Source organism: Hemiscyllium ocellatum, chromosome 22 (genome assembly GCF_020745735.1).
Source record: "Hemiscyllium ocellatum isolate sHemOce1 chromosome 22, sHemOce1.pat.X.cur, whole genome shotgun sequence".
In the NCBI taxonomy this organism is placed as follows: domain Eukaryota; kingdom Metazoa; phylum Chordata; class Chondrichthyes; order Orectolobiformes; family Hemiscylliidae; genus Hemiscyllium; species Hemiscyllium ocellatum.
Window position 1 is genome coordinate 49144841 of NC_083422.1, and position 25210 is coordinate 49170050.

Consider the following 25210-nt stretch of genomic DNA (forward strand, 5'->3'; position numbering starts at 1 on the left):
TAGAACCTTTTTTTGTTGCATTTAACCACTCATTCCATTTTCTTTCAATGTCTCCTCCTATGGTATCCATTAGAAATGAATTATGCCATGATCCAACACACAAGAAAGTCATTTCTCATTTGCAAGCATTAATAAATGTTCAAATGCCAATTACTTTCAGTAATACTGACTCGTATCTATTATTCTCTCTCACATTGTTAAGAATCCATTATTCTCTAAACATCTCTGTTAGAGAAAACATTTAGCCTATAATACTCAGTAACTTTCAGGTACTCTAATTCTCTATGATTCACTCCTAGTTTCCTTAGACATAATAAAGTAGTATTCAGTCATGATCTGTAATTACTCACAATCTTGGTAATTTGTTGTGTAAACTTGACACCTTGTCTCTGTCCTAACTTGTGTTTGTTCCTTTCTGTAAAGGGCTATAAAGATTTTAATGATACACCAGCCCTGCTTGTCAACCAGTCAATTAGTACTGTATCAGGTGAGTGCCATCCTTGGATTAAACCTGTTCATCCTAAAAATCTTGTACTTCAGATTGATGTTGATGTGTATAAAATAGAGTCTGTGCTGGTAACATTCAAATTCTACACCCTCTACCTTCCTATTCTTAGCTATTCAGGGTGTTGTTCTGTGTCATAATGTTATTATAATTGGGGAATTTGGATTGCCAGCAGGATATCTATGCTGCTAGTGGGTGAAATTCGGGAGCTGGAAGGATGCTCCTGATAACCAGGGAGTTCAGAAGGAGGAGGGTGGTCACAGTTTAAGGATACAGGACAGGTCATTTAGGACTGAGTTGAAGAGAAACTTCTTCATCAAGGATGTGTTGTGCCTGTGAAATACTGTGCCACGAAAAGCAATTGTGACCAAAACACTGAATGTTTTCAAGAAAGAGATAAATAGTTTATAGGGCTAAAGGAATCAAAGGATATGGGGCAAAAACAGGAACAGCGTACTGAGTTGGATGATCAGCCATGATCCTATTGAATGGTGGAACAGGCCAAAGGGTTAAGTGCTGAAGATGTGTTGCTGAAAAAGTGCAGCAGAGCAGGCAGCATCCATGGAGCAGGAGAATCGATGTTTTGGGCATGAGCCCTTCTTCCTGAGGAAGGGCTCATGCCCAAAACGTTGATTCTCCTGCTCCTTGGATGCTGCCTGACCTGCTGCACTTTTCCAGCAACACATTTTCATCTCTGATCTCCAGCATCTGAAGTCCTCACTTTCTCCTCAAAGGGTTAAGTGGCCTACTGTTGCTCCTATTTTCTCTGTTTCTGTTTTTTTTTATTTTGCCGAATTTGCAATAGACAGGGAAAACAGACCATGGCCATTAGTTTTGGTTTGGATTTCAGTTTTGAGGAATCTGGACTTCAGTTCAGGTGATCAGTTTCTTTCCAGCAAAAAGGCTTTACCTTTTGAAGTCTCCAAACTGTGATTAGTTTGTATAGAAGATTTCAAGATGTCAGTACTGAAAACAAGTTTAGACTGTAAAGAGATTCGGTAGGTGAAAGTGAAGACTGCAGATGCTGGAGGTCAAAGTCTAGATTAGAGTAGTGCTGGAAAAGCACAGCTGGCCAGGCAGCATCCGAGGAGCAGGAAAATCAGGAATGAAGGGTGATGAAGGGCTCCTGCCCAAAACGTTGATTTTCTTGCTCCTTGGATGCTGCCTGACCTGCTATGCTTTTCCAGCACCACTCTAATCTTGACTATAAAGAAATTCAAGCCAGCAAAACTGGAAATAAGTCATAAAACTGTCTCAGCAGTACAAGAAGGAGAACTGGAAAGAATTAGTTAACTGAGATATTTAAGAGTTGAGATAGGACTGAAATTTTCTGGGATCGAGTGCCTGTATTGGACGTTGCTGGAAAACATTATTTTGCTATTGTTTCAAGATATTTTGAAACTGTTTTATTATATAGCTTTATTTGCATTTTTCTTTCCCTAATAAGCTTGAGTTCCTGAGTTTGATAATAGCACCTGTGCAATTACTTGGTGGCAGAGGTTATGATGACACTGGGCAGCAATTAATGGGGCCCTCAGGAGTGGTTTGTGAGGTGGAGGTTTGGGGGGAGGGTGGGGGTCACCATGAAGTGGTAAGGGGAATCCGGGATGTGGAATAGTGTTGCCTTCCCACCATCATGGAATTCTATCGGTGGGTGATGGGGATGGTAGAAGATGGCATTTCAATTCAGAGGTCAAATGAAGCCTCTAAGCCATCAAAGAAGCACCATTTTGATACCTCTTTCCTGCCTTTCCTCACTTGGCAGCCATCCTGTGGGCTCAGAACAAATGGGCTTCATTATTTATCCATTATAGTCATAGAGCTTGGAAACAGATCTTTTGGTACAACTTGTCCATGATGACCAGATATTCTAAATTAATCTGGTCCCATTTGTCAGCACCCGGCCCATATCCCTCCAAACCCTTCCTATTCATATACCCATCCAGATGCCTTTTAAATGTTGTAATTGTACCAGCCTCCACCACTTCCTCTGGCAGCTCATTCCATACACGTACCCTCTGTGTGAAAAGGATGCCCCTGTCACATTAAACCTAGGTCTTCAAGTTTTAGACTTTGCTAACCTGGGGAGAAGACCTTGTCTATTCACCCTATCCATACCCCTCGTGTTTTTATAAACTTCTATAAGGTCACCCCTCAGCATCCAATGCTCCAGGGAAAACAGCCCCAGCCTATTCATCCTCTCCCCATAGCTCAAACCCTCAACCCTAGCAACATCCTTGTAGATCTTTTCTGAACCCTTTCAAGTTTCACAACATCTTTCCTATAGCAGAGAGACCAGAATTGAATACAGTATTTCAGGCACAGGCCCCCGGTGGCAATGGCACCACCACAGGTGGCATCAAACAATCCAAATCCTCTTCACCAAAACCCGCCTGATTGGTCCCAGCAACCCCCCAATCCCATGTGCAGCATCAGTGCCATTTTTCCAGGCCATATGCAATCCCAGCTGTGACCTCGCTCCTTGCTGGGAAGATGGGACAAAAGAATTGTTGTTCCTCTCATTGCCTTGGAGTTGGGATTTCATCTTTTGCCAGGAGTCCCAGCAGAGTCCATTAGCTGCTTGAAAACCCCAGAATCTGATGATGGCTTTTTGAAACCGTTGAGATGGGATTGCCCCCAGACTTTTAGCTTGCTGCCAGGGCTATTGCCACCCCCAACAAAATATACCCTGCTGTATGAATGAAAATTGTTGTTGTTTTACAATTCCACAATTTTTAAAAGACTGTCACTCACCCATGCTAGTACATTCTGAACAATGAGACGGTGTAATTGAATCTGGAAGTAGCAGAAGCTAGAATGAGAGTTTCGGCAGAAGATGGGATAAAGCAGAGTTACTGTAGAATCAACATTTTAATATTAGGGACAAGGTTCCACATATCTACTATGATTTGTCCAAACAAATGTTTCTGGTTTTATTCTTGAATGGACTTAACTTAATATTGTGGCATCTTCTGGATTTTCTCACCAAAGGAAATAGCTTTCCCATATCTCATCCGTCAAAATACTCCATTATTTAAACACCATCATTACTTACCACTAAGTCTCCCCCTCATACTCGAGGAAATGCAAGCCAAATTTAAGCAAGACATCCAGAAACATCTTTTATCCCTTTAACCTCGTGACCTTTTGGTGAATGTATGATGCTCCCTGCCCAAAGTGATAATGGTCTTTTAGGGCTGTGGTGCCATAAACTGAACACAGCTAATCCAGATTGAATCTGACCAAGGCTGTGTATGACAGGAATGCCACACACTCCTTTTTATATTGCTGCTCCTTTTGAGATAGAGTCAGCATGGAAACAGATCCTTTGACAGCCAACGTTCCATTAGTTGTCTTAGCTAATTTTGAATGCTCACATTAAGTAATTTTAAAACCAAATTTCATAAAAATATTATCATATTTTTACATTTGCACAGAAATTAAGAAAAGCTTGAAGAATATTGAACACGAGGTACACAAAGGTGTACAGGCATTTCCATTATTAACTACATTAGAGTCAATCAATGCCTCACTAGATTCTGTGGATCTCGAAATAAGTAAATACCGCCCAAAGATTCAGGAAGGCAATAAATACAGGTAAGATCAGAAATGGGGGCAGCACTGTTTACTTGATGTAACTCACAACTATTAATGTAACAGTCTAATTTAGCCCACATTCCTGAACAAAGCCATGGTATACCCACATCCCTCACTGTAACACTCTGATATATCTCATGCACTCACTGCAACACTCATATATCCCACAGACCTCACTGTAACACTCTGACATATCCCACGCACTCACTGCAACACTCATATATCCCAAAGCGCTCGTTGTTACACTCTGACATATCCCACATCTCTCACAGTAACACTTTGATATAGCCTATCTCTCTCTGAAACACTCTGATGTACCACAGCATTCACTGAAACACTCTGATATCCCCGATACCTCTCATCATCGCACTGATATATCCATTATCCCTCACTGTAACAGTCCAATATACCCAATACCCTGTCACACTGTGATATACCTCACACCCCCTAACATACCCAAGCCACTCACTGTAACATTATGATAATTCCCACACTCCTCACTGTAACACACTGGTATACCCAACAGTGTCACTGTCATACTATAATATACCCCACACCTCTCACTGTCACACTGCAATCAACCACACACCCCTCACTGCCACACTCTGATTTATCCAACACTGTCACTGTCACCATCACACTGTGATATACCCCATATCCCTCACGGTCACACTGTGATATAGCGCACACCCCTGTCACACTGTGATATATCCCCACCATCCATTCTCTGAGTTCCAGATCTGAGATTTTAGATAGCTGTTTATATTAAAGTATATCTATTTCCTGATTTTGTTGGATGACTCTGGTATCTCTTTATTTCAGGTGGATAGTTGGGATTGTGCTGTCCGGTATCATTTTCCTAGTTGTTCTGTGTAATTATCTGGGGCTTCTACTGGGAACAGCATGCCTCAAACCCAATGTGAATCCCATTGAACGGAGTTTATTGTCAAACTGCGGGGGGAATCTCCTCATGGCGTAAGAAAAAAATGAATTTTTTGTATTTTTGGTTTAATTTGAGATTGTAAAGTTGTTCTTGGACTTGAATTTGCAGCACTTTCATACTCTGAGCACCTCTAAAACTGCTTCACAGCCATGGATAAGTAATCTATACAAATCCAGATGCCAGGTTGTGCACAGTAAAGTTCAACAGACAGCTCTGTGATGCATTGCATAATAATCTACTTTTTAAACAGATGGTTGGTTGAGATATAAATATTGGCCCAGTGCTGAAGCAATGGTAACTGCCACTGATCCTAAAAATACTGCCAACAAAGACCTCGCAACCTCTGTGATACGGACAGCCCCTTTCCTGATGTCAGTTTGCATCTGACTCTAAGTCACAGAATCAAAGAAATGTTACAGCAAAGAAGAAAGCCATTTGGCCCATCGTGTCTGCACCAGCTCTTCAAATGAATATCATCACCTAGTGCCAATTTCCTATTTTTCTCCCATGTCCTTCAACATTATTTCCATTCAATGGATCCTGTAATGGCCTCTCAATTTGAACCTGTGTCCATGATACTTCTAGGCAGTGCAATTCATATCCTAATTGTATTTTCTCACATCACACTTGCTCCTTTTGTAAATCACTTCAAATCTATGCCCTGTCATTCTTGTCCTTTTATAAGCAGGAATAAGGGCATCTTCAGGTAGCTGTGATGTCAGCAAGCAGCCAATCAAGTTGAAACATTTTCATTGACAGCAAAACAGGAAATTGCCAGTTTTCCTTCACTTTTAATTTGTTATCTGTGAAACAACTGACTATGATTATAACTTAAGAAAGAAGACAAAATAGTGTAAACAAACTGTATAAAATTCATTTCGGCAATAAAATGCTGGAAATAATTAGCATCGTCTGTGGAGTGAAAGAGCTAACGTTTCATATGGAGATGGTCTTGCATCAGAAGCATGATTATCTTGATCTGAAATGTTGGGCTGCATTATCATTTGTGGGATGGATAGCAGGAGTTGGGAAAATGCCTGTACTCCTTTCAGGAAAATGTGGCTCCTGGAACATGACTTTCATTGTGGGATTGGAAGCCACAATTGGGCCAGGGGACTTTCTCTAAAAGTGTGGAAGTGGCTACAGAAGCCTCTCGGTACTGGGATAGGCTGTTTAAAAGCTTTGCTTTGAGGTTGTGGGTATTCTTCTCAGTAGTAATAACATTAAATTAGATCCTGTATCCCTCATAGCCCTTCACATTCCCACACAACTCACTTTGCACCATGCATTCCAATTAATGTCAACCTCGAGCCACGACAATTGCCTCTTTTTGTTTCTCTTTTAATGTATAATTCTTCTAGCTATCATACTAACCTATGTGCTTCTACCCATCTCAAAGGCCCCCAAAATCCCTGATGCCAATGTAGTGCCAAGTGATGCCAACCAGTGCTCAAATCACCCTTTGCATTAGCCCAGACATGCTATTCACTTAATGTCACTGTGGACAGCTCTCAGAGAAAAACAAAATAAAGTTTGACGGAGGAGCAGATGAAAGAGGAAACCTGAGACAGGCAGTGAGGAGCACTGAGAAGAGTGAGTGAGGCAGGGATCCGAGACTGGGAGTGAGCATCACTTGGAAGCACACCAAGAAAAGGACCCCAAGACAGACGAAGACAGAGCTAGACTCATTGCAGATGATTGGAAGTAGTTTTACTTTCTGTTTTTTCATCCCATTTTAAAGTAAATAGTCTTGGGGCATGACAGATAGCTTGCCCGCATGGAATGCCCATCGTGTTCCAAGTGCAGTGTTGCAGGCATCTCATGGGGCATAGATAATCATGTGTAGGAAATTTCTGCAGTGACAAAAACTTCACTTTGGAGTTTTGGAACTCAAGTGTCAACTGATATTACAATTTGCATCTATGAGACTGAGAATTACCTGAAAAGCCCAATTTAATAAAGTGATCATGTGCAGATTAAGAGCAGGCAGGCAAAGTGGGCACAGGGGACCATTAGACAATCTAGAAAGGCCAGATATTTAGTGCATGAGTTGCACGAGTGTATGTCACTCACTAACCAGTTTCCCACTCTCGATTCTGGTGTATGTGACGCTTATCAAGGCAATGGAGAGAGAGAGAGAGAGAGAGAGAGAAACTTCTGGGGCTGCAACTGGTTCAGCTGCACAGGTGGTGGGGGCAGAAGAGTGCAAGAGCAATACTGGTAGATGATAGTTCAGGGAATAGACAGACCAGTTCTGTGACTGCAGATGATGGGGTTAAGGCTTTCAGAGAGTGGCTGCAGGACATTGTTTTGGGAGGGGGTGAAGGTCCAGAGGCCATGATCCACTTTGACATCAAAAACATCAGTAGAAAGAGGGAGAAGTTCCTAAAAGTAGAATTTAGAGAGTAAGAGACTGAAAAGCAGAACTTCTAAAGCAGTAGTCTTATTATTGCTCCTAGTACAGCATGCTTTCTCTAGTACCTCAATAGATTTAAGGTAACAGTGACTTTAACTCCTGGACTGCAACCAATGATAGCTTATTCCTGGAGCTATTACACATCTGAGTTTGGAAAAGCTCAGCTTCAAGTCTTTCAAGGGCGGCATAGTGGCTCATAGTTGATACTGCTGCCTCACAAACTCAGGTTCGATTCCAGCCTCGGGTAACTGTCTGTGTGGAGTTTGCACCATCTCCCCTTGTGATGGTGAATGTTCTCTGTGTGCTCTGGTTTCCTCCCACAGCCCAAAGATGTGCATGTTAGGTGGATTGGCCATGCTAAATTGCCCTGTAGTGTCCAGGATGTGCAGGCTAGGTGGGTTAGCCATCATAAAGGCCAGGTTATAGGAATAGGGTAGGAGTTGGTCTGGGTGGAATGCTTTTCAGAGGGTTGGTGTGGACCCAATGGGCCACTGGCCCCTTTCCACACTCTAGGGATTCCATTATTCCTCTTCAGAGTTTATCCCAGCACTTCCAGACTGGAATATTGAGAAAACTGACAGTTTCATCATCATGGCGAAAGTGAGGACTGCAGATGCTGGAGATTAGAGTCAAGATTAGAGTAGTGCTGGAAAAGCACAGCAGGTCAGGCAGCATCCAAGGGGCAGGAAAATCGACATTTCAGGCAGGAGCCCCTGCTGTGCTTTTCCAGCGCCACTCTAATCTTGAGTTTCATCGTCATTCCCAACATAGAATCTGCGTCAATGTTATGCTTCTACTTGCTATGGGCCACCTAATTGAAATGAGTTTGATCCATTTTATCTCAGTCATTACAAAACTGGACAATGCTGAGCACAAAATAGAAGAGTTACTAAATTGGAAACATTTATTTTATTTTTCTCTCCCCAGTTGCTGCCAGATCTGGTGAGTTTCTCCAGCATTTCTGTTTTTATTTTTTGGTCCTCCAGCAAACGCAATACACTGCTTTGAGCGTAACCTGGTTGCTTGGGTCAAGGAGACCATACGGATTTTGCTGTGGCAAATGAAATTGTCATTTTGGGACAGTAAAGACTTTTCGTTGGTTATGTAGTTGGAAGAGAAGGGAGAGAGTTTTAACAAACTCCATCCACATTTAAAAATATATATATTTGAACACTTTTAGTGAGAACTCTATATCAGTTCACCACACTCCATGAAACACTCATCCTACTGCTTACTAGCTTCTCATATTTATACAACCATTCACACTCAATTAGCCCTTAATTAATGTACCCATCACGTGTTCCCTTGTTTCCTGAGGTCTCAGGTGTCCCTTCATACCATAATAGGTGTTAAAATATTACCCTCCCCGAGCCTGTGAAGGACCTGTCCTTTAAACGTAAATAGTTTTGAACTTTTACTCATCAAACGTCTTGCTCTGCTCTAACAGGGGAGTCGGCTTCAGTTTCATCTTCTCGTGGTTTTTGATGCTCCTTGTCCTTATCATGTTTATGGTGGGTGGAAATGTCTATTCGCTGGTTTGCAAACCCTGGAATGACAATGAGATTTTTCAGGTATTAACTGTGTGTTGATTAGATTTTTACTATAAATCTGTAGCTAGCAGCAAATGACAATATGAAATAATTGACCTCTCTCTGCTGGTTCTGATTACTGTCTTCTTAAAGACTCAGCTTTAATCCTTCACTGTCTCTTCATCTCTAGCTTATTGGTTAGCACTGTTGCCTCACAGCACCAGGGACCAGGGTTTGATTCCTACCTCGGACAACTGTCTGTGTGGAGTTTGCATATTTTTCCTGTGTCTGCGTGGGTTTCCTCTGAGTGCTCCGGTTTCCTCCCACAATCCAAAGATGTGCAGGTTAGGGTGAATTGGCCATGCTAAATTGTCCATTGTGTTAGGTGCATTGGTCAGGGGTAAATATAGGATAGGGGACTGGGTCTGGGTGGGTTACTCTTCGGAGGCTCGGTATGGACTTGTTGGGCTGAAGGGCCTGTTTCCATTCTGTAGGGAATCTAATCTAATATTTATTTCCAATGTTTCAGATTCTGTGGCCTTCACCACCTCCAAGTTCCCCTCTAACCATAAATGTTCCTGCTTTGCAAATGTATCACCATTCTTTCACCCTCACTGGGCCAAAGTCCTGGAACTCCCTCCTTGACAGCACTGTGGATGTACCTGTACGACACAGACTCCAATTGTTCAAGAAGGCAGCTCACCACACCTTCTCAAGGGCAATTAGCAATGAACAACAAATCATTGAATCCTTACAGTATGGAAACAGGCCATTTGGCCCAACAAGTCCATACCAACCCTCCAAAGAGTAACCCACCTAGCCTTCACATCCCTGAACACTATGAGCAATTTAGCATGACCATATCACCTAACCTGCACATCTTTGGACTGTGGGAGGAAATCCACACAGACACTGGGAGAACTCCACACAGACAGTCACCCAAGGCTGGATTTGAACCTGGGTCCCTGATGCCATGAGGCAGCAGTGCTAACCCCTGAGCCACCATGATATGCTAATTTAGCCGATGATACTAACCAAGAATGAATTGTTAGAAAAGTTCTTGTTTGTTTATGGTTTTACTCAATCTTTCTCTTCCTTTGGGTAATTGTAATGACTAGCAGACAAATTAGCAGACTAATTTTCAAACCGATCACAAGCATTCTTCTTCCATCACTGCAGTGAAACTTAAACCTGAGCTCTGGCTCATAACAGTGGCACTACTTATTGAATATGAGACTCCCATCTTGAACAAGAGCTTTCCTAAATTTAGATTAGATTACTTACAGTGTGGAAACAGGCCCTTCGGCCCAACAAGTCCACACCGACCCGCCGAAGCGCAACCCACCCATACCCCTACCCCTACCCCTACATATACCCCTTACCTAACACTATGGGCAATTTAGCATGGCCAATTCACCTGACCCGCACATCTTTGGACTGTGGGAGGAAACCGGAGCACCCGGAGGAAACCCACGCAGACACGGGGAGAACGTGCAAACTCCACACAGTCAGTCACCTGAGGTGGGAATTGAACCCAGGTCCCTGGCACTGTGAGGCAGCAGTGCTAACCACTGTGCCACCGAGCCGCCGCTGTGCAATGTTTCTAAGAGATAATGATAAGAAGTTGCATGGATACAAGACATTTGTGGAGAGGTACCAAAGAAGAAGGAAACCATTCGATTCATCGTTGTTGTGACATCCCTTTGAAAGTGTTATCTGATTAGTTTCATTTCTTTGCTCTTTGCCCAGAGTTTTGTAACTTTCTCTCTGTCAAGTATTTATCCAATTTCCTTTTTAATGTTATTATTACTATCACCCTTTCAGGCAGTGAGTTCCAGATTCTATTCATTAAAAAAAGCTTCCACATTTCTCCTTTGGTTCTTCTGCCTTTAATTTGTGTTAGAACATAGAATATAGGACATTACAGTGCAGTACAGACCCTTCAGCCCATGATGTTGTGCTAACCTGTGGAACCAATCTGAAGCCTGACTAACCTACACTATTCCATCATCATCCATATGTTTATTCAATGACTATTTAAATACACTTAAACATGTTTAGTTTCAGTGTTTAGCACTTCTGCCTCACAGCGCTAGGGACCCAGGTTCGATTCCAGCCTAGGGCGACTCTCTGTGTGGTATTTGTATGTTCTCCCTGGTTCTGCATGGGTTTCCTCCGGGTGCTCTGGTTTCCTCCCAGATGTGCAGGTTAGATGAATTGGCTTTGTTAAATTGCCCATAGTGTCCAGCTATGTGTCAGTTAGTCAGTGGAAATGTAATAGGGTAGGGACATGGGTTTGGGTGGGACATTCTTCCAAGGTTCAGTGTGGACTTGTTGGGCCAAATGGCCTGTTTCAACATTGCAGGAATTCTATGATGAGTGTTCTCTGGTTACTAACCTTCCTGCCAATGGATACAGTTTCTCCTTATTTATTCAATTAAAACTCAAACGTCTCTTTCGAATCTCTCTTTAGATTTCTCTCCTGTTAAATTAAGTAGATTTCAACCATACTGTGAAGCTTTTTAATTTCACTGTAATTCCTGATGCCAACTTTCAGAAGTCTTTGTCTTCATCCTGCATTCATGGTTATCCCACAGGGTTCTATATAATGTCTGTGCAGAGTACTATCCTATGAATATCCTGAAGTATTATTTAGAGGGTGTCAATCTGCTAGGAACCAAAGCATTCTAATACTTGTGGCTGATCTGTCTGTTCAACCCTGTTTCCTTCCCTTTCTCACCTTTGCATAAATATCAGCATGGAGAAAGTGAGGACTGCAGATGCTGGAGATCAGAGCTGAAAATATGTTGCTGGAAAAGCGCAGCAGGTCAGGCAGCATCCAAGGAGCAGGAGAATCGACGTTTCGGGCATGAGCCTTCCTGAAAAAGGGCTCATGCCCGAAGCATAAATATCAGCATGGTTGAAAGCAAATTACAAGTGGTAATTGGATGCCACATCTGGTTGTATAACATGCCATTAAATGGCAAATACAGATTTCTTAATAGCTGCAATAGGCGGTGTACTCTTACAGTTGGAACATGATCAAATGCAGCCTTTTTATTTTGTACACCGCATGGGATAACCTTAACTTGATATTAATATAAAACTGGTGAGATTTTATTGAGATTCCTGATGAAGGGCTTATGCTCGAAACGTCGAATTCCCTATTCCTGAGATGCTGCCTAACCTGCTGTGCTTTAACCAGCAACACATTTTCAGCTGTGATCTCCAGCATCTGCAGACCTCATTTTTTACTCGGAGATTTTATTGAGACTAAAGTCCAGACCATTTCTGAAGAAAAGTCAACTGAACTTGATATTTTATTGGGTGCTACACTTTAACTGAATTTCATTTCCATTGAGTTCTGATATTGTTTGTTTCACATGATCTCCAAGTAGGATATTGTCTCTGCACTTTGTGGCTCAGTTATGCAATTTCTTCTCACAAAACGGTGACAGTGTACACAAAGCAGAATAAAGAGGAGCCCAGTAAACCTGAAAGAGTTGGATCAAAGTGGTTGGTGAGGGGTAAGTGACTGACAGTTGATCATCAGAATGATACAACAGAATTAGCAGAAATAAGCCAAACAATTTTTTCACCTTGACTAAAAACAGCAAATGTTGCAGATCACAGTGGGTCAGACAGCATCTGTGGAGAGAGAGTAAGCTATTTTTTTGAGTCTAGATGACTCTTCATCAGAACTTATTCCTGCTTGTGTACAGCACTGTGTGCAGGAGATTATTCTGAGGCATCCACAAACTGGGGAGAGGACTGTACTGAAACTATATGAAACCTGTATATTCCTCTCGTGTTGTAGGTAATTGAAAGCTCGGGGCTGATGGCTAACTTTAACCTGACACACATACTCGGACTAAAGGATACCCATCTGAGCATCAACAATATTTACAAGTGAGTGAACATTCCTTTAACATTAGAACTAGAGCTGCATCTGAATTATCTCCCTATTTACCACAAACTGTTGTGTTTTACAGAAGTTTCTGGAGTTAATAAGGATTGGAGACCATTAAACCAATCACAGCGTTATACTCCTGTTTTTATTTATCAACCTGTTCAAAGATGTTATTACACACCAGACAAATAAGAGCAGAACTCGCGTAGTTAGTGGTCGGGTCTTAGAAAGTGTAGTAGAGCAGAGAGACTTGGGGTTCAGGTATATGGTTCCTTGAAAGTTGCATCCCAGGTAGACAGGTTGGTAAAGAAGGCATTTGCACCCATGCCTTCATTGCTTAGACCATTAAGTATAAGAATTGGGATATCAGGTTGCAGTTGTACAGAACATTAGTGAGGGCACTTTTGGAGTGTTGTGTATAGTTGTGGTCACCCTGCTGTAGGAAGGATATTATTAAATTGGAGAGGGTGCAGAAAAGATTTACAAGGACGTTACCTGGACTGGAGGGTTTGTTATAAGGAGAGGTTGCATAGGCTGGGTCTTTTTTCACTGGGGTGTACGAGGTTGAGGGGTGACCTATAGAGGTTTGTAAAATCAAGAGACACATATTTAAGAGGATTAGAAAATGTCTTTTCCCTAGCATGGGAGGAAATTCAAAACTAGAGGGCATATTTTTAAGCTTGGAGGAAAAAGATTTAAAAGGGACCTGAGTGACAACATTTTTACACAGAGGGTGGCTCTATGTACCAGAAGAAGTGGTGGATGCAGGTACAATTACATATTTAAAAGACATTTGGATAGGTACGTGAATCGAAAAGGTTTGCGGGGATACGGGCCAAATGCACGTAAAGGGATTAGGTTAGTTTGGGAAACTTAGCCTTCATGGATGAGTTCGACCAAAAGGTCTACTATCTGACCTCTCTGGGGTAGGGACACTACCACTGCCTCAAAAAAGCTTCATTCGCATAGTTTTAACTCTGTTGTTGCAGCCACAGGATCATGGAACTTCCCCTTACTGTGAAATTCTGTTCCCGGTGGTGAGACTGGAGAGATTAAGGAAAAGGTGCTTCTGGGAATTAGTGCTCTAAGTTATACAAGTTCTCACAGAATTGCATGGATCCTTTAGCTTCCTCTTTTCAATTCTCAGATAAATCTGTAACAATAATACTCACTTTTTCTTAAGTCCAGTTGTTTTTGATTGGTTAGTTTAAATAGTGTGGGTTGGTTTATTTTTTGGGCAGTACCTGTGCCTACAGCAGTGGTGTGCATTGAGGAACTAAAGCTGGTGTTGTAGGTATAGCTGCCATTGGTTATTGATGAGGTAGTGGCCTGAGCTGGTTTGTTGAGGAGAGTATAAAGGGTGCCCAGTAATAAAGTTATTCTAATAGGAAGGATTATTTCCTCGAAGGATGGCATAGGATTAATAGAAAAGATAAGGATGGCAAGACAGGGTTGGAATTGAAATGGAGGAATGGCATAGAGGGAGAGGTGCCATGTGATAGATGAATGTGATACAATATGAACATAGGACTTGGAAATGGGAGTAATCACTCTACCCTTCAAGCCTGCTCCATCATTCAATAAGATCTGATTGCTCACACTTCCCACTAACCCCAATAACATTTCACTCCTTGCTTATCACAAAACTAACTACCTCTGCCTTTAAAATATTCGAACATTGTCCTTCCACTGCCTTTTGAGGGAGAGTTCCAAAGATTTATGACCCTCTGTGAGAATAAATTTTTCCTCATCTCTGTTGCATCGGCCACACACTCTTTTTAACCAGTAACCCCTTGGCTGAGAATCTCCCACACCAATCTAGACCCTATGATGACAGATTTGATCAAGTGCGGCAAAATGATCGGAAGTTATTTGATTAAAACCTATTATCTGAAAACTGAAGATGAAGATTCATAAGACTTGAATGAAATTGTTTGACAGAAGCTGTCTGCTGAATTAAAATAGCACTTCAGTGTTGATTTTAAAAATGAAGCAGACAATGACAGTCTAATCCCATCAGAGTTTCCCACTCCAATGGACATGGCACCATAGAAATGTGGACTCAGGGAAGGAGCAGTTATAATGTTGGCATGAAACTTGAATTGTAATCGAACAAGGATAGTTAAGAAATTGTTTTTTTAGATGATAAACGCTAACATTATAACTGACCGATTTTAGAGGAAATAAAATGTTTATATCCTGAATAATTAAGCCCATAAGATGTAAACTTGCCTTTAGAACTCAAGAATAAAACTTCTTAATTAGATTTTCATATTAGATGTCTATAGATAAGTCACGGGGCCAGACTCATGACAAATTTATATTTATATTTCTAGGTATGATTTACACTTGGACAACTTTATATAGCTTTCTCCAGAGTGAGACGGTTTTACTCTGTTAAATCTTCTGGTGAAAGAATAATTACACATTTTATATTTAAAGGAGTACTGTTCAAAAACTATATTAATTTCACTGCAAATGCTTTGAGTCTCTGTTACATTAAAATGTTCTTCATATATCTTAAAAAGGAGGAGTAGGTCATTCAGCCCTATCGGCCTAAGAACAAAGAACAGTACATCACAGGAACAGGCCCTTCGGCCCACCAAGCCTGTTGCCACCTTTTCGGTCCACCAAGCCTGTTGCTACCTTTCCAAACTAAAACCTGTATCCCTCTATTCCCCGCCTATTCTTGTCAAAATTTCTCTTAAACATCGCTATTGTATCTGCTTCTACCACCTCCTCTGGCAGTGCATTCCAGGCACTTACCATTCACTGCATAAAAAAAACCTGCCTCTACCAACTTCGATGAACCTTTTACCTTCACCCTATGTCCCCTTGTAATTGATGTTTCTACTCTGGGAATAAGACTCTGACTATTCATACTATCCATGTCTGTCACAATTTGATAAACTTCTATCCAGTAATCCCTCAGCCTTTGATGTCCAAGTGTGTACAATCTGTAATTGGAGATAATACCCTCCAAACCAGGCAACCTCCTGGTAAATTGTTTCTGTACCCTTTCCAAAGCCTCCACCACCTTCAGGTAGTGTGGTGACCAGAATTGTACACAATCTTCGAAATGTGGCCAAAGTAAAATTCTATAGGTGCAACATGACTTGCCATTTTTTATACTCTGCCCAATGAAGGCAAGCATGCCATATCCACTTGATTAAATGCCTTTTCTCTGGGACTCGGAGACTTTAAAGTCTGTTCCCTGTTTAGGAGTTGAGGAATCAACACACCACATGCGAGCCCCCGCTCCCCCCATCCAACATCGTTCCCCATGCCCCCACCCCCATACTTCCCCCGTCCAACACTACCCAACTGCCCCCTGCCCCGTCCAACACCGCCCCCCAACCGCACCTGCCCCGGTCCAACACCGCCCCCGGTGGGCCTCAGCCCCCTCTCTGGGGCAGCCGGACTGGACAACAACAACAAGACTGCTGCCACTGCTGCCTTTTGGGGGAGTGTGAGTCTCCAAATAGCGCGCGCGCACCCATAGACACAACTTTTTACTGCAACGTTTTGACAAGTTCCACCTCTGTCCTTTACAGGACAATGTTGGAGAGATTATCTGGGGAAGAGGGGTTTAGGTTACACTCCTGTGTAGAACTCCAGGGAAGGTGTGGGAGGAGAGAGAAAGGGAGGGCGGAGGTCAGTCATTTGGAGATGGTACCTGTTTAATCACTGTAAACATAAGATGTGATCCCTGTTGGAAACACATCTTTGATGTAATGTTTCTATCGGCACCTCGAGATCTCCTTTGCATAATCTGATATTCAGATAATTGATATTTGGAAAATCAAAGTTCCTCTGGATTCTGTTCTAAGTACCAGCTGATGCAAGCCTAACCTCTGCAGCCTATCCTAATGAAATGACCCACCCTTTCTAGATATTAGTCTGGTGAATCTTCTCTGAACTGTTGCCAATGTATTTACATCTTTCCTTAAATAAGCAGACCATGACTGTGCATAGTACTCCAGGTGTGATTCCAGTGCCCTTCTCATCTTTTAAATTGAGTTCCCTTGCAAAAAAAAAAATTCTTTTAGCTTTACTCATTTTTTGCTGTACTTGCACACTCGCCTTTTGTGATTCATGCAGTCCTATACCCCAATTCCTCTGCAGCTCAGAGCTCAGGTATCTCTCACCACTTAAATAATTTTTTTATTCCTCTAAAATGGATGATTTCACATGTTCCCACATTATACTCCATTTGTCACATACTTACCCTCTTACATAACCTATCCAAACATTTTTGTAGCTTCTTTAGATCTTCTTCACAATTTACTTCACTCTCTATCTTCGTGCTGTCAGTAAATTTGACAATCATACCTTCTGTCCCTTCATCCAAGTGATTTATATGAATTGTAAATAGTTGGAATCCCAGCACTGACCTCTGTGATACATTACTCATAGAGTCCTACAGCACGGAGACAGGCCTTTTGGCCCAAACCAGTCCATGTCGACCAAATATGTCCGACCATGCTAACCCCATTTCCCTGCACTTGGCCCATATCCTTCTCATCCTTTCCTATTCCTGTATTTGTCCAAATGCCTTTTAAATGTTATTAATGTACCTGCCTCAACTTCCTCCACTGGCAACTTATTCCATATGCCTACCACCCTCTGTGTAAAACTATTGCCTCTCCGGCTCTCTTTTATTCTTTCCCTTCTGACCGTAACTTGATGTTCTCCAGTCCTCAATTGGCCAACCCTGAGAAAAAGACTGAGTGCATTCACCCTATCCATGCCTTTCATGATCTTCTACATCTTTATAAGGTCCCTCCTCAGTCTCCTATGATCGAAAGAAAAAAGTCCTAGCTTGTCCAACCTTTCCCTATAACTCGACCATTGAGTCCAGGCAGCTTCCTAGTAAATTTCTTTTGCACTCTTTCCTGTTTAATGACATCCTTCCTATAACAAGGTGACCAAAACTGAACACAAGTGCAGCCTCACCAACATCTTGTATAACTGCAACCTAATTTCCCAATTTCTATACTCAATGTCCTGACTGATGGAGGCCAGTGTGCCAAAAATCTTCTTCACTGCCCTGTCTATCTTTGACTCCACTTTCAGAGAACTATGAACGTAAACTCCAAGATCCCTGTGTTCCACTACACTCCTTAAGGCTCTACCATTCACCATGCAACTCCTATCTTGATTTGACTTTCCAAATTACATCTTGTTAGCAGGAAAAGATCCATTTATGGATCACTGGTGCTGGAAGAGCACAGCAGTTCAGGCAGCATCCAACGAGCAGCGAAATCGACGTTTCGGGCAAAAGTCCTTCATCAGGAAAAAGATCCATTTATGCCTACTTTCTGCTTCCTGGACACCAGCAATATTCTGTTCATTCCTGATGAAGGGCTTTTGCCCAAAATGTCGATTTTCCTGCTCCTCTGATGCCACCTGACCTGCTGTGCTTTTCCAGCATCACTCTAATTTTGACAATATTCTATCAATGTCAATCTGCCACTCTATATCATAAGCTTTTATTTACTATATACAATAGTACTGTATCAAATGTTTCTGGGAGTCTAAGTACATTTTCCTCTATCCAAAACACATGTTACTTCCTCAAAAACTCTAATAAGCCTCCTTGCTATAGGAACAATGTTATGAAAGGGTTCAGAAAAGATTTGCAAGCGTGTTGCCAGGGTTGCAAGGTTTGAGCTGTAGGGAGAGGCTGAATAGGTTGGGGCTATTTTCCCTGGAATGTCAGAGGCTGAGGGGTGATCTTAGAGGTTTATAAAATCATGAGGGGCATGGATAGGGAAAATAGACAAGGTCTTTTCCCTGGGGTAGGGGACTCTAAAACTAGAGGACGTAGGTTTAAGTGCGAGGGGAAAGATTTAAAAGGGATATAAGTGGCATTTTTTTCTTGCAGAGGAAGGTGCATGTATGGAATGACCTGTCAGAGGAAGTGTTGGAGGCTGGTACAATTGCAACATTTAAAAGGATCTGGATATGTTTATGAATAGGAAGAGTTCAGAGGGATATGGGCCAAGTGCTGGCAAATGGGACTAGATTTAGTTAAAATATCTGGTCAGCATGGATGAGTTGGGCCGAAAGGTTTGTTTCCATGCTGTACGTCACTCTGACTCCATGAGATTGATTAAGCAAGATTTCCCTTTCACAAAACCATGTTGACACTGCCTGACTGCCTTAAATTTATCCAAGTGCATTGCTATAACGTCTTTAATAATAGCTTCTAACATACTCCTTATGACAGATGTTAATGTAACTGACTTATATTTTCTGCTTCCTGTCTCTTTTTTTATTACCTGCCAATAGAATGGAACGTTTTGTGAATATAAGGAGTTTTGGAAAATTAAAACCAATGAATCAGCTATTTCACTAGCTACTATCTCTTAGGACTTTAGGATGAGGTCCATTAGGATCTGGGCACTTGTATAACAATTTGCTCTGCACCATTTCTCTGGTGATTGTGATTTTCTGGAGTTTTTCCCTTTCTTCTATGTCCTGATTCATTGCTACCACTATATATTCTCTATAGTGATGACTGATGCAAAATACTTCTTCATTTTATTTGTCATTTCTTACTCAATTCTCCAGACTCATTTTGTTTTTTGTTTTTTTTGGGTATTTATAGAAACTCTTACTGGCTAACTTTCTCTTGTATTCAAATTTTTCCCTCAGTAATTTTTGATCATTCTTTGTTAATTTTTATACAATGTTCAATCTTCAGACTGGCTGTCTACCTTCGCACAATTAATTCCTTTTCTTTTAAAGTTTGATACTCTCTTAAACCTTTCTTGTTAACCAAGGATGGGGGGACCGTCCCTTGGAATTTCCTCTCTCATTGGAATGTATTTATTCTGCTTGTTTTGAAATGTTCCCTTAAATATTATCACTGTGTCTCTATTGACTTATTATGTAAACTAATTTGCCCATTTGCTGGGATTAAGAGATTTTTAATCAGTAAGGGGGTTATGGGAGGAAGGCGGGAAAGAGGAATTGCGGATTATTGGGTGAGATTGAATAGCAGGACAGGTCTGATGGGCTAAATGGCCTACCTTTGCTTCTATGCCTTGTACTTTCGTAGTCTTATGGTCTAATTCATTTCAGCTTGCTCTGTTTTCATGCATTCGCAATTGCCCTTATTTAAATTTTTAAAAATGTCTCCATTCTTGAAATTGAGTGTAAAATTCAATTATATTATGGCAGTGGCTCGGTAGGGGTGCCTTCATCATGAGAGTATTAATTAGATCCTATCTGATTATGTAACACCAGGTGTAGTTGGCTCAGAACATACTGTTCTGTGAAACTATTCTGAAAATATGCTACGAATTCCGACTTAATCTGCTTTTTACTAATCTGAATTTTCCAGTCTATACACAAATTAAAAATCTCCCATGATTATCACAGTGCCTTTCTGACAAGTTCCTATTGTTTCTTCCTTTATGGTCCACCCGACTATGTGGTACTGTTAGGAGGCCTGTACACTATTCACATAACTTTTAGGTGTAACCTGAAGAAGACCCGAAACGTCAACTTCTCCAGCTCCTGATGCTGTTTGGCTTGCTGTGTTCCAGCCTGCTGCTTGTCAGCTTTTATTAACCAAGCCCAAATGCTCTCCCAATGGACACTTTGCTTTAAGATTTGGAACGTGAGAATTTAAACTGTAAATATCAGTTACATGCTGATCCCAATTTGAAATTTCCCATCCTGCGAGGGGCAGCAAGATGTCTCAGTGGTTAGCACTGCTGCATCATAGCGCCAGCGACCTAGCTTTAATTCCAGCCTCGGGTGACTGTCTGTGTGGAGCTTGCACGTTCTCCCTGTGTCTGCGTTGGTTTCCTCCGGGTGCTCTGGTTTCCTCCCACAGACCAAAGATGTGCAGGTCAGGTGAATTGACCATGCTAAATTACCCATAGTGTTAGGTGCATTAGTCAGAGGGAAATCGTCTGGGTGGGCTACTCTTCAGAGGGTCGGTGTGGACTGGTTGGGCCGAAGGGCCTGTTTCCACACCGTAGGGAATCTAATCTAATCATTCTCTGCTCTGCATTTTTGCTTAATTGAAAAATTACATCTAATGGACCAGAATACAAGGGGATCAGAAGGATCTTGTGACTCAGTGATAGTGTCCCTCCCTATTGCACCTACCCTGGGGGTGTGTCAAAACATACCTGAACAAGTTAATTAAAAATAATCACAAGGGGGACAATGTCATGCTTCAGCTACACGACGTTCTGGTTCGGCCATACCTAGTGTCTCACTGAGGACTTCGATTCCCACACCTTGGGAAATTTTTGATGGGGGGAGTGTCACATAGATTCGCCAAAATAATACCGAGAATCCCAATGTTATATTATGAAGAGAGGTCAAACTAGTATTGTATTCCTTGAGATTAAGAAGTGATTTATTGTATTGTCAAGAAATTAAGTATTGCAGCTAGATTAAGTAAAAAGCAACTAGTTCCCCTGGGAAGCTCAAGACTGTAGGGCAAAGTCTTAAAAAAAACTAGAGGCAGATCTTTCAGGATCTTTGCAATTAAGAAACGTGCCCTCATGCAAAGGGATTGACGAAGCATGTGTCTCTCTTCGGTAAATGGCAATTTATCCTAGATCAGCTGGTATTAAAACTGAAAATTGATAAGAGTTTATTAACCAAAGTTATTGCGTGAAAGGTATTGTCAGCTGTGGCATAGCAGATTGCACTCGTGTCTTTGACTTGTTTGGTTTTGAGTCCCACTTGAGGGCTTAAGGCAAAAACAAGGATGACAGTCCAGTACAAGCTGGGAGAGTGCTATGTTTTGGATGAATTGTTGAACAGAGGCCTGCAAGATCATAAGAGTAGAATTAGGCCATTTGACCCATTGAGTCCACCATTCGATCATGGCTAATATGTTTCTCAACCCCATTCTCCTGTTTTCCTCCTGTAACCTTTGATGCCTTAATATTCAAGAACCAACTATCTCTGTCTTAAATACACCCAATGACTTGGTCTCCACAGCCTTCTACAGTAATGAGTTTCACAGATCTACCACCCTCTGGCTGAAGAACTTCCTTCTCATCTTGTCCCTTCATTCTGAGGCTGCATCTTCTCCACTTCCACTGATCCAGGCCTCTCAGTATTCCGTAAGTTTCAATCAGATCCTACTCCCTGATCCATCTAAATCCACTGAGTGCAGGCACAGAGTCCTCAACTGCTCTTCATATGACAAGCCCAGGATCATTATTGTAAACCTGCCCAGACCCCCTCCAAGGTTATCCCTCCTTAGATACAGAGCCTGTAACTACTCACAATATTCCTCAGCACAGCCTCATGCAGCCTCAGTAATACATTCCAACTCTTGTATTCTAGCCTTCTCAAAATGAATGCAAATATTGCATTTGCCTTCCTAACTGCCAAATGAATCAACATATTAATCTTAAGAAAATCATGAACAAGGACTCCTGAGTCTGTTTGTGCTTCAGATTTCCAAACTCTTTCCCTATTTAGGAACAATCTATGGCTCTATTGTTCCTACCAAAGTGCATAACCTCACACTTTCCCACACTATGTTCCATCTGCCACTTCTTTGCCCACTCTCCTAACCTGTCTAAGTCCTTCCGCATTGCCACTCGCTAACCACCCGACGTCTGGAGGAAGAACGCTTCATCTTCTGCCTTGGGACCCTCCAACCCCACAGCATCAATGTGGATTTGACCAGTTTCCTCACTTCCCCTCCCCCCACCTTATCCCAGTTCCAACCTACCAACTTGGCACCGCCCTCATGACCTGTCCTACTTGTCCATCTTCCTACCCACCTATCCACTCTACCCTCCTCTCCAACCTATCACCATTACCCCCACCTTCAACTCTCCATCACACACTCAGCTATCTTCACCCCAACCCCCCCTCCCATTTATCTCTCCACCCCCTCAGCTCACAGCCTCATTCCTGATGAAGGGCTTTCGACTGAAATATCAATTCTCCTGCTCCTCAGGTGCTGCCTGACCTGCTGTACTTTTCCAGCATCACGTTCTTGAAATCTCCAGCATCGGCAGTCCTCACTTTCACCTAACTCCTTCTGCAGCCTCCCTACCTCCCCCAACAATACCTGTCACTCCACCTGTCTCTGTGTTATCCATAAATGTAACTACAATGCCCTCAGCTCCTTTGTCCAGATCGTTAATGTATAACGTGAATAATTGTGATCTAAACAGGGACCCCTGTGGAAGATCATTGTTCATCAGCTGCCATACTGAAAAAGACTCCCTTATCCCCACACTTAACCTTTTGCCAGTGTGCCAATCCTTTATCAATGCCAGTACCTTGCCCCAGATACCACAGGTTCTTATTTAGCAGACTTCATCTGCCTGTTTATGGGCTGTAAAAGATTCCATGGCTCTATTGCGAAGACCATGGTTGTTATCTCTTGTGTCTTGGCCAATGTCAATCCCTCAACCAAAATCACGCAACACAGATTATTTTTTGCTTTTCCTTATTGGTTCATGGGATATTGTTTTCGCTGGCTGGGCCAGCATTTGTTGCCCATCCCCTGTTGCCTTTGATAAGGTGATGGTAAGCAACCCTTTTAAACTGCTATAATCCATTTGATTTAGATAGACCCACTATGCTGTCAGGGAAGGACTTCCAGAATTTTGACCCAGAAACATTGAAGGAATAGCAATACATTTCCAAGTCAGGATGGTGTGTAGTTTGGAGGGGAACTTACAGGTGGTGGTGTTCCCATGTATCTGCTGCCCTAGTCCTTCTAGATGTAAATGGTTGTGGATCTAGAAGGTGCTGTCCATGGAGCTGTGGTAAATTTCTACAGTTCATCTTGTTGATGCACTGCCTCTACTGAACCATTAATAGTGGAGAGAGTGAATATTGGTGGGTGTGGTGCCAATCAAGCAGATTGTTTTGTCCTAAATGGTGTCAAGCTTCTTAAGTATTTTTGGAGCTGCACTCCTCCAGGCAATTGAGGGACTTTCCGTCACACTCCTGAGTTGTGCCTTGTAGATAGTTATCAGGTTTTGGAGAATCGGGAGGCGACTAACTTGCTACAAGGTACCAAACCTCTGATCATGTCCTGTAGCCTTGGTATTTATGTGACTAGTTCCAGTTCAGTTTCTGTTCAATGATAACCCCAGAATGTTGACGGTGGGAGCTCAGTGATGGTAATGCTGTTGCATATCAAGAGACAATATTTTGAATCTTCTTGCTGGAATGGTCATTACCATAATGTTAACCAGATTTAAAATTTAATGTAGTTATGTTAAAATACAAGTACGGGTGGGACGAATGTTGAATTATGTTACAGGTCAACACCAATCTATTTGAATAGCCTAGATGTTTGGAGGCTGCTACCCAGGGGTTGACAGGGCTTCAGTGCTGCAGGCAGTCTCTCTCTGCCTACCTGGCTTCAGCTACAAATCCTGGATGCTCTGTGCAAGAGCTACCACTTCCATAATGACGGCCTGACTGCCAAATTCTTTATTTCAGTCTAAATGTTGGAGAGAAGAAGCCTCCACCGAAAGCATTGTCTCTTACTGGAAAAGACAGGCTGCTGCATCCTCCTAGCTGGGGGTGCTCCTGCAGTTGAATTTTCAACCTTGAGAGCCCACCTGCTGCTTCAATTGGACAGTGAGTTCGCCCACTGGCCATTAATTGGTCAACTTAAGGAAACTCACAGCCTGGATTACTGTTCTCGACATATTACAAACTCTGGCCGTCATGGTGTTATTTTCTTTAAATTGTGGAATTTGGGAGTTCTCTGTCACTCACATCTGAACAGATTGAGGTGGGACGAGGTTTTCTGGGTGTTTGGTTTAATTAACAGAGGGGTTTGACCTATTGCTTCATAACAGTTATGACATGGAGGTGAAACCCTTCTGTTAATTAAACTAAACATAGAGAAAAGCTGTAATCTGTTAAAACAAGTGACAGAGAACTCTTAAATTCCACTATTTAAAGAAAATAACATTGATTTATTTTCTGAGTCTACAATTGAACATTAAACAAAAACTATTCACAAACTTAAGCCCACCCTTTCTCTTAACTGCTTACTTTCTGACTCCAACTCTGTAAAAATATTCCAATAGGACACTTATTAAAATTATATTAACTTAACCTCAAAATCACACAGTCTCTGTCTTCTTCTGCCTTTCTAAACTTTCTTGGTAAACTTGGGCAGCATCTTCAAATCCTAGAACCTCTTTAGCAATCTAAAGAGCCATTTCCCTCACTTTTAATTTAACCAACTACAAGAAAGCAAAATTAAACAAGTTTTATTTGAAGATCTAGAACACTAATTGCCAAGTGTTTAAATCTGCTGGGATCTTTTGTACCCCAAATT

General features: G+C 41.9%; 1 protein-coding gene across 2 annotated transcripts in view; it reads left to right on the plus strand.

Moving 5' to 3' along the window:
- Positions 1-25210, plus strand: part of prom2 (prominin 2) — an 82886-nt gene that overhangs the window by 36108 nt on the left and 21568 nt on the right. For both annotated transcript variants that reach the window (XM_060842474.1, XM_060842475.1), the window contains exons 10-14: positions 424-487; positions 3943-4102; positions 4925-5077; positions 8909-9032; positions 12808-12899. In XM_060842474.1, coding sequence (XP_060698457.1) covers positions 424-487; positions 3943-4102; positions 4925-5077; positions 8909-9032; positions 12808-12899 — 593 coding nt within the window. The remainder of the gene's footprint in view (positions 1-423; positions 488-3942; positions 4103-4924; positions 5078-8908; positions 9033-12807; positions 12900-25210) is intronic.